The 10,974-nt window shown below is 41.1% G+C and overlaps 1 protein-coding gene across 1 annotated transcript in view; it reads right to left on the bottom strand.

Annotated features, from left to right (window-relative positions):
- Positions 1–4,947: 4,947 nt before the first annotated feature.
- Positions 4,948–10,974, bottom strand: part of LOC126176982 (methanethiol oxidase-like) — a 156,105-nt gene continuing 150,078 nt past the window's right edge. Inside the window, exon 10 of the mRNA XM_049924196.1 lies at positions 4,948–5,156. Coding sequence (XP_049780153.1) covers positions 5,090–5,156 — 67 coding nt within the window. The 3' untranslated portion in view covers positions 4,948–5,089. The remainder of the gene's footprint in view (positions 5,157–10,974) is intronic.

The following is a 10,974-nucleotide window of genomic DNA, read 5'->3' as shown; positions in this document are numbered from 1 at the left end:
TACGCTGAACAGAGTGTTTGAAACACTGTGGTATTCTCCACCTTTCGAGTCATCCCTAAACTACCATGTAGTAACAATGGACGGAGGTAGAGAATTTTAGCGTCCACAAACAGGACATAAAATGAAGGTCGGCGCTGTGCAGACGAGTGGGGACAGCGCCAGGCGAGCGCAGAGCCCTAGAAGTAGTCCTGCTGTCTTCAGGGTCGTGCAGCGCATCTTTCGGTGTAGTATGGGCTGGTTGCGAAACCACCCGGGCCACGACCAGCTAGGACGAGCGAGGACCTGTTCGTAATCACAGCGATGGAGACCGCAATCATGCCACGGCGTCAGGGCCAAATAAATTACACAAGGAACCACTACTGAGCCAATGGTGGGTTCCAGAGAGAGAGCTATTGCTGAGATTGTTTTGGAGGAAAACCTGAGCATCGCAGATATCCATAGGCGCTTGCAGAATCTCTAAGAAGACATGTCACTGTACACTGAGTCGTTGAGTGAGGCGTCTGCCATCATCGCCACAAGGTCACTCAAACCTGTTCTATTTCATGCGTGCCCATGGCCGTACACAGTTGTGAATCTTGCAATGTTGGATACTCTCATTCGAGGTGATCGACGAATCACAATCAAACACCCCGCTGCACATCTGAGCGTCTCTCCTGTAATGCTGAAACACTCATCCACCAGTTGGGATACTCAAAGGTCTGTGCCTGCTGAGCTCCCCGCCACATGGTATTACGCTATCAAATTTCTTTGTCCAATATCTTTCTCAAATATCATTGTCAAAGAAATCTGAGGGTGTAACAGGGAACTTTGTCAAATGTCGTCAAATATTTGATCAAATCTAGGGCCTCGCTGTAGATTTGATCAAATAAGACGCTTGTCTTCTCTTCACTGCAGTGTGACATGATACCACGTGGAGCGCTAGCATCGCTGCACCATTCTGACATCTGTAGTGTTTTTATAAACATTGCCGTTAAATACAGTTGGTGTGTACCGACAACTACAAAATTAATAAAAATGTATGAAGCTGATGAGGCGCTTTACAATGTGAGGCACCATGATTACAAAAATAGATTAAGAAGATTGGAGACCTGACCTAACCTAACCTAACTCTCTCCTGTTGCAAAGAGTCGGAGTGAGTCTATCTTCTGCAGATATAGCAGTTCTTAAGTGAGTATTGTGCTTTGTGATATGAGGGTACACTTCACTGAGCACATACAGAAATGCATGCTCATCCATTCTTAAGTAACTGATGTTCGACTTGACGTCCTCCACTATAAGCTCATGTAACAAGTTTTGTTGAATGCTTTTATCGTGTCGTCGTAAAACCCACGGCTTCACCAAGGTACATTTCCCTTTTTCCCCCGCTTCTCTTCCGCATGTGCACACAGTGCAGTTGTGGTACATGCAACTGCTTCAGTTAATAACAAGTTGTTGCTGTCAGCCATCTTGAACTTTGACGAAAAATGTGATGACAGTGTAATACCCCTTTTTAGCGCCACGTCAAAGATCTTTGTCAAATATATTTGAAGAATATTTGATCACAGCTTTGATCAAATCTTTGACAAAGAAAGTTGATAGTGTAATACCGGCCTAACAGAAAACCATAAAGAACAAAGAAATACCATCTGTGCGGAGTTGTCCAGTGAAGGATGCACTCTGCGGGAAGCAGTACGTTGATAATGCGGAGATTATTGATGCAGCAAGACGTTGTCTCCGACGTCGACCAGTAGAGTGGTACCATGGGGGCATACAGACCTCCCAGTAAGGAGGCGTAAGGCCGTCACATTGTACGGAGATTATGTTGAAAAATAGGGTTTTGTAGTCAAAACAGAGGAGAATAATGTGATGTACTGGCATCGTGTATAAAACTAACTTGCTACCAGAAAAAAATGCATTGCATTACTTGCCGTGTATTGTTTTCGACCTCTATTAGGCGGTATTCAGTTTCGCGATGAACAGTGCTCACTCACAATGACGACTCATCAGCGTAAATACCAGGCCAGATAACTCTATAGCCATATAAGGCTGTGCCAGTACTATTAACAGATGATAGGGAATAGTATACACTACTGGCCATTAAAATTGCTACACCAAGAAGAAATGCAGATGATAAACGGGTTTTCATTGGACAAATATATTATACTAGAACTGACATGTGATTACATTTTCACGCAATTTGGGTGCATAGATCCTGAGAAATCAGTACCCTGAACAACCACCTGTGGCCGTAATAACGGACTTGATACGCCTGGGTATTGAATCAAACAGAGCTTGGATGGTGTGTACAGGTACAGCTACCCATGCAGCTTCAACACAATACCACAGTTCATCAAGAGTAGTGACTGGCCTATTGTGACGAGCCAGTTGCTCGACCACCATTGACCAAACGATTTCATTTGGTGAGAGATATGGAGAATTTGCTGGCCAGGGCAGCAGTCGAACATTTTCTGTTTCCAGAAAGGCCTGTACAGGACCTGCAACATGCGGTCGTGTATTATCCTGCTGAAATGTAGGGTTTCGCAGGGATCCAATGAAGGGTAGAGCCACGGGTCGTAACACATCTGAAATGTAACGTCCATTGTTAAAGTTCCGTCAATGTGAACAAGAGGTGATCGAGAGATGTAACCAATGGCACCCCATACCATCACGCCGGATGATACACCAGTATGGCGATGACGAATACACGCTTCCAATGTGCATTCACCGCGATGTCGCCAAACACGGATGCGACCATCATGATGCTGTAAACAGAACCTGGATTCATCCGAAAAAATGACGTTTTGCCATTCGTGCATACAGGTTCGTCGTTGAGTACACCATCACTGGTGCTCCTGTCTGTGATGCAGCGTCAAGGGTAACCGCAGCCATGGTCTCCGAGATGATAGTCCATGCTGCCGCGGCCGGCCGGTGTGGCCGTGCGGTTCTAGGCGCTTCAGTTTGGAACTGCGTGACCGCTACGGTCGCAGGTTCGAATCCTGCCTCGGCCATGGATGTGTGTTGTCCTTAGGTTAGTTAGGTTTAAGTAGTTCTAAGTTCTAGGGGACTGATGACCTCAGATGTTGAGGCCCATAGTGCTCAGAGCCATTTGAACCATTTGAACCATGCTGCCGCAAACGTCGTCGAACTGTTCGTGCAAATGGTTGTTGTCTTGCAAACGTCCCCATCTGTTGACTCAGGGATCGAGAGGTGGCTGCACGATCCGTTACAGCCATGCGGATAAGATGCCTGTCATCTCGACTGCTAGCGATAGGAGGCCGTTGGGATCCAGCACGGCGTTCCGTATTACCCTCCTGAACCCACCGATTCCATATTCTGCTAACAGTCATTGTATCTCGACCAACGTGAGCAGCAATGTCGTGATATGATAAACCGCAATCGCGATAGGCTACAATCCGACCTTTATCAAAGTCGGAAACGTGATGGTACGCATTCCCCCTCCTTACTCGAAGCATCACAACAACGTTTCACTAGGCAACGCCGGTCAACTGCTGTTTGTGTATGAGAAATCGGTTGGAAACTTTCCTTATGTGAGCACGTTGTAGGTGTCGCCCCAGGGCCAACCTTGTGTGAATGGTGTAACAATTTTAATGGTCAGTAGTGTATATATTATCTGAGGGAAACAGAATCATATATGCATCGCTGCACTGAATTAAACCGAGCTTTCGGCAAAGAAGTGGTAGCATCAGCTGGTGGTATTTCCGTTCTAGATAGTTTAATGTGAAGTTAACGAGGTCACTCTTTCCTTGCGCAAACACCACGTGAAAGTCAAAGCTCATTATTAAAGTTGTATAGTACTTTAACTTACAGAAATAGGTGTTCTGCTATAAGTGCGGTGCACCTGCGTGTGACACGATCATTTGAACTTGTCGCCAGGAACTCTACTTTTGCGATCTGGTGAGAAAGCCAGCACTCTGGTCACTGTACACATTTCCTGATGGATTCAATGAGACCTACTCAAGCGAACTACTTACTATGACTAGAGTGGTTGATGGGCAACACAACCAGTCATCCTTCACCAGTCCAATGAAGTGGTCCCTGTCGAGGCCAATTAACTGTGTGAAAGTTCGTCGGCTACTTCCCAGAATTACGTGCTTGGAGTAACGAGTATAACTGAGCTCCATTACATACCAGCTGTTATTGTGAAAATTCTTACTTCTCTACGGGTAACAGCACATTCAAAACCTCTACAGCCCAGCCCTAATTGGATTGACCTCGTGGCTGACTGCTGCGCTATAACAGTTGGCCGAATTTGCTAAGAAACTAGCATTCTTGCTGGGAGCGTAATTTTTTCTTATTAGGTGACCTTAAAAAAAATCTTTTTTAAGTAAATCACTATTCGCGCCTTCAACTAAAAGTTTGATCGTGCAGGCACCTTTAGGAATGGTAATTGCCAAGTACAAAAACAGATTACGAAAATTTTTCGAGGTGCATCATGATTTAAATCTCACCCTGAGCTACACGAAAAATTCGTCATATTTTTTTACGAGGTGTGTGCATGCTTTCCACTATTGGTACTAGTTAGTATTTCCTACAAAATTTATTTATTGTAACCTCCGCCATCAATCAGTTATAGAATTTTATCTAATTTTAGAGTTTTCACAAAAAACAAGTTACAATATAGCTTGAAAATAGTGAACCGAAACGTAAAATAAACACACACCTAAGAATGAGGATTTATGTGGGCACCTATTTAGACTATGTTTATATTACCTACTGTGTTCTTCCAAAGTCAGCCGTTAGGATTTAGATCTCCAGTTCAGTAGCATAAAAAATTCTAATGAGTTAGCCTTCTCCTCTGAAGAAACCCCACTCATCCTTCTTAACAGTTCAAAATGAACCATATTACGTGAGGTAGGTAGGTCAGAGAGTCCTTAGCATTTCTTCATGTTCGAATAATTAACAACAAGCTAAACAGTAACATAATTTATTAGTTATACATCAGTTGCTTATATATTCGACTTAAAAATTATTTCTGCGATAAGGTGCAGTTTTCCCAACATGTTGTGATTAAACCAGGCAAGAGACAAACTATCACACAGGCTATTCCCCTAAATTTTGTGAATCCCTTATTAGTACATCATTTGTTTCATTAGGGATTTGCAGCTACTTCGTCACATACCAGCCAAATGTCTGACGTACAGTCACCACCAGGATACCTGCAACAAATAATATTTTTATTAGCTAGTGCGTCTACAATGTCAAGGACAAGTGGTATGATATACTTTACACTAAGGACTGCAATGCCCCTAGGCAAGGGGGAACCGCCCCCCCCCCCCCCTCTAGCTCTGAGATAAGGGAAAAAAATATAGTGTAGTCAGGTGTTTTACTTTCAAGACAATGATTTAAAAGTAGGTGTTATGTAGGTTTTTAACTGGGTCGTAACTGGAACTTTTTTGATGACTACTTACGAAGTCGCCATTCGCCTTCCAAAATATTAAAAGTACACCATACCTCCAGATCTGTCTACCCCCTTCCCCTACAAACTATCGTATTCATTTACTTACACAACAACTTCCGTAGGACCTAATTGAGGAGCAAATGTCCAAGGTTATGGAACGTATCAGTACATGACATTACAACATAAAAGTAATAAAATATAAAAATAAAATGTTTATGAAACCAAAAAAGTCAATACACAAGTTTAAGTAAACGCAATCAACAATACGACAGGAATCACCTTAATTTTTTCAAGGAACTCCTCTACAGAACAGAAGGAGAGACCCATGAGGAAACTCTTCAGTTTCGATTTGAAAGAGAGTGGATTACTGCTAAGGTTTTTGAATTCTACTGGTAGCTTATTGAAAATAATGGATGCAACAGTATACTGCACACCTTTCTGCACAAGAGTTAAGAAAGTCCGATCCAAATTCAGGTTTGCCCATTCTGTTAAATTAAAACGTCATGATTTGTTGGATTGTGTGTTAGAAACTGTAAAAACTGTGTCTTACTGTGAATTAGTGTTAGTTTACCTTCTATAAGCCATCAACTTAGGTCATTAACTGCAATATTTGAAACCGAACCAATGTTGCACACAACATCCTTTACTACCAAGCTAGTGTCATCTGCAAACAGAAATATTTTAGAGTTACTCGTAATACTAGAGAGTGTATCATTTATATAAATAAGGAACAGGAGGGTCCCCAACACTGATTCCTGGAGCACCCCCCACTTGACCATACCCCATTCAGACCCCACATCACAACCATTGTCAAAATTATGAAAAATGACCCTTTGCTGTCCGTTGCTAAAGCAAGAGGTGAACCAATTATGAGCTACTCCACGTATTCCGTAATGTTCCAACTTGTGGAGCAATATTTTATGATCAACACAATCAAACACCTTAGTTAAATCAAAAAATATGCCTAGCGTTCGAAACCTTTTGTTTAACCCATTCAGTAATTCACAGAGAAAAGATAATACAACATTTCCAGTTGTTAAACGACTTCTAAAGCCGAACTGTACATTTGATAGCAAATCGTGTGATATAAAATGATTAAGTATCCTTACATACACAGCCTTTTCAATAGCTACAGCAAATACTAATGGCATAAAAATAAGTCTAAAATTATCTACATTATCCCTTTCTCCCTTTTTACAAAGCGGCTTTACTACTGAGTACTTTAATCGTTCAGGAAACTGACCACTCCTTAGGAAAAATTACGAATATGGCTAAATACAAGGCTAACATGTGCAGCACAGTACTTTAATTTTCTGCTAGGCACTCCATCATAACCATGAGACTCCTTCGTCTTCAGTGATTTTAATTATTGACTCAATCTCCCCCTTGTCTGTATTACGGAGGAGTGTTTCAGACATGAATCTCGGACAGGCATTTTCCAAGAAAGTTATGTGATTCCCTGTAGAAACTAAATTTTTATTTAATTCACCAGCAATGCTAAGAAAATGATTGTTAAAAACTGTAAATATATCTGATTTATCAGTAACAAAAATATTTTTACTACGAACTGACTTTATGTCGTCGACATTGTGCTGCTGACCAGACACTTCCTTCACAATTGACCACATGGTTTTAATTAAATCCTGTGAATTAGCTATTCTATTTGCGTACCACATACTCTTTGCCCTCCTAATAATATTTTAAGCACCTTACAATAATGTTTGTAATAGGCTAATGTAGCTTGATTGTGACTACTTTTAACATTTACTTTACTCTACCACTCAGGATAAAAGAAATCACATCTACAGTCAGTCAGCATTTTCTGGTATTTCCAAAACTATGTATTTTGTTCTTCGTCATAATTGCCACTTAATTCTCTTCATTGGCAGTCCCTTCTATGTTTATTAGCGGATCGTTGTCTCCCTTAATACTCTATAATTGCGCCAGTACTGTTCGAATTGTGTAATAGATAAGCCTATCAATTCACGGAGGAAGTTACCATACTCTGACAAATCTTTCAGTTATCATTTTAAAGCCAGAACTACAAGGAATATGAAAAGGATCTCTCAGACGGTCACTTCCCCAACAGCACTCCTACTTCACTGATTTTAAAGCTTTCGATCACTTAGATCATTCCTACTTGCTGTTGGGCCCTTTCGATTGAAGATTTCTCAGAATACCTAGGAACCACATTGGAGATAATCCTAAATGTCCCAAAATAGCTAATGAACGTGCCTGGGAAGATCGAGGTCAGATTCAACACCGTAAAGAAGCTCGCTGGCACAGAACTGGTTAACAGATTGGCTGCGGAAAGGCGGTTTCTCTTCGGCCTTGTGTAATGCCTAACTAGCACACTTAGCAGCACAATATGATGTCAATGTATGGTTATCCGTAGTTCATTGCAGTACAGCTGACGTGTACATGAGTGGTTTGCTTTCTCAGCTTTCCATTCCCTTCCCATCAGATCAGGAATGTTTTAATAGTGACAATTTGAGATTGGGTGCGTTCGATAAAGGCATGAGCCACTCTCCCATGACCTACCGGAATCACCAAGACTCCTGAAATCTCTAAGACCAGTCTTCACAGTAACTTCCAGATTCCATCAAAGTGAGTTTAACCTTGCAAACAAACGGACAAGAAAGTAGCACTTCAGTGTTCCAAATGATGAAACACTCAAAGGAACATACAATTTGCGTCCCTAGTTTTGGTAACTCGCTAACTCAAGAGCCAACACAACCGTTTTCGTACAGGATGTAGGTAGAATCTTGAGGGCCATCATGAATGCCTGGGCTTTAAAGGAAGATGAAGTTTCCGATTATGATGGAATACAGATAACGTCGCATATTGTGGAAGGATGTCCACAAAACCAGTTGCCAGGGAGGACTGCCAACATATTTTTGTTTAACAAACGTCCATGTAGTCGGTTTGATCCCGAACATTTTCTACTTAACTTCTAGATTACGTGTGGGTCTTTTTTGTTATTATTATTTCGTTGGTATGATACTGTCATGACCGGCAACCACAAAAGTATAAGTCTGGGATATTAAATCACTCGACATTTAAATGGAAAAAATAGAAATGAAAGTGAACTACAAAACAAAACACCCATCATTAAAAAAAAAAAGACAAGTAGAGAATAATATAAATTGCTATGAAAAGGCAAGTGACCCAAACGAAATCACAGTGAAATTGTTTTAACTCCTTGCAAAAATGCGTTACCGTGAATCGAAACATTATCAGTGTGATTCACGGCAATGCACTTTATCCGATGCAAATGACTTTATAAATATTGCTGCTTCTCCCTACACAACAAAGTGCAAGGATATGTTATGTTCATAGGCTCATTAAACAAAACATGAACCTGGCTCTACAAGTACTTCTAACAAGAAAGACATGACGTAAACGTGAAGGTATTTATTGGAAATTTGGATTTATAGACCTTTTCTAGGCACATGAGAAGCGAATGTTGTAACACAAGTATCGTTATGCAAAACTTATGATGAAAGAGTCAATACTTGTCTGTGTTTTCCTCATTGTGAGAAATATTTTGAGAGGATATGTCACAGTACACTATCGAAATTCTTAATAGGGCAAAATATTTATCAGAGAGATTTATCAGAGAAGACATAATTCTGAACACAGACAGTGCAGATTAAAGCGAATGATGACCAATTCCATAACCACAGTGCAGTCAATGAAGTATGGATGGAACATATACAATATACTGATTACAATGTACTAATGGAAGATCTTCAGAAATTTCTGAATACGTTAGGTGATAATACATTTCACGTCCAGCGTTGGGCAAAGGTTCCACTAAAGTTTCCCATGCAGTATGACTTTCAGCTAACGCTTCTATGTTATCAACTACCCACCTCCCAGTGAATCGACCAGATAAAGGATCCTCATCTCACTCCTAAAGCCAGCTCAAGGATAAGCTTTTGATTCAGTAACAAATTTCTTCTGACAATTTACAATCCCAACATGACAACTTCAAACCGGGAATCAAAGATACCTTTGCCGTTTTATCTATCAGTTTGTACCTTTTTTGCACTGTGGGTGAAATAAAACTGTCGGGATAATATTTCATTCCCCTTAAGATAGGCAGCACATTTTATATCATCCTTATACCCAGGGCAAATGATGTAAGCTGGGTTATCTGTCTTTACGGTGCATAAAATATTTTCCAGGCCAGTTTTAATTTTACACCTTTGTAGTACGTGGAGGAAAATATAATTTGGCTATGACCTTGTTCAAATAAAGTGTGAAAGATATTCACTATTTTCCTGATCATTGCATTTATATTTTATATTCTTGTGGTTTCTCCTATGGCGATGATAATGCCTGTCGTATCATCTCGCAGCTTGAGAGTTAGAAAAGTCAACATGTCATAAAATGTTTTGTATAATTTAGATTTTACTTGTCCCTCATATTTCTCCCCTTTATACTTCCTTCCAAGGCCATACTAAGATTTTCCACTTACACGGTTATTACATGTATTCGTCACGATCGCGATTTCGGTCTGCTATGCCACTCTTGAGTGACAGCTCACCACGAAGTGCGTCAATGCATAATCGTTCTTTGTAAGATGACACTGTCCTTCTGTCAAACATGTTTATATGTTCCATAAGTGTACTAAAATAGGAGTCTTCGTCATTTTTATAAAAGAATGCAGGACTTTCTTACTTGTCGCTGAGGTTTTCCCATTTCTGCACTGGTAGTTCACCTGAAAACACACGACTAGAGTCGAGCTCACATGCTCATGCACAGGTAGAGAGGTACGAAAAAAATGTTGCAGTGTGGAGACTGGAGCTACCGGCTGTCGCCCCTAAAGTGAGAATAATCCCTTTGCTGCACCCGTCCCCCGGACTATCTACACTATCTACACATTTCAACAGCGTTACTAAGTGCTTTATTTTTTCCCATGCCTCCACCATACCCAATATGTACGTCTACATCTTAACTCCGCAAGCCGTCCAATAGCGTGTAGTTGAGGGTCCTTCATTCCCTATTCCACTTACGAGTGGTACATGGGAAGAAAGACAATCGACTATAAGAAGACACCATTGGCAGAAAAAAATGATCATACTGCAAAAGACATCAGTATAAGACGCACACAACACACTTTCTGAGCGTCCTAGAGCCTAAATATAAAATGCTGTACAAATTTTTACACGAGGAAAGTTCACAATTCCCGTCGTTTAGGGACATCAATGGGAAGTTTAATAAGCCAAAAGCTGTATGAAACGATTTGATGTTTTGATCGCCAGATTTCGAGAAGGTACCTCTTCTATTCGAGTCACATTTTATTTCCTTATTTTCCAGTTTTACAATTTTGTATCGCGTCTGCAGATATCGTGTGCATTCAATGGGTAAAGCGGCACTACCGAATGCTCACTGTCGGGAGTAAGATTTCAGCTGCCACGCTGGCTGAAGAAGGCGGTGGACCATATGGGCTTGCCAGTGGACGGCGGTATCAGGCGCTATGGCGAGTCATGAGAATGCCCGTTACGTCAGCAGCGACGTGCTTAGGGAAAGCACGGTTACTATGGCGCGAAACAAATAATCTTGCTTAA

Source organism: Schistocerca cancellata, chromosome 3 (assembly GCF_023864275.1).
Source record: "Schistocerca cancellata isolate TAMUIC-IGC-003103 chromosome 3, iqSchCanc2.1, whole genome shotgun sequence".
NCBI lineage: Eukaryota > Metazoa > Arthropoda > Insecta > Orthoptera > Acrididae > Schistocerca > Schistocerca cancellata.
The sequence above is the reverse complement of the archived record's forward strand: the minus strand, read 5'-3'. Positions and strand labels throughout refer to the sequence as shown.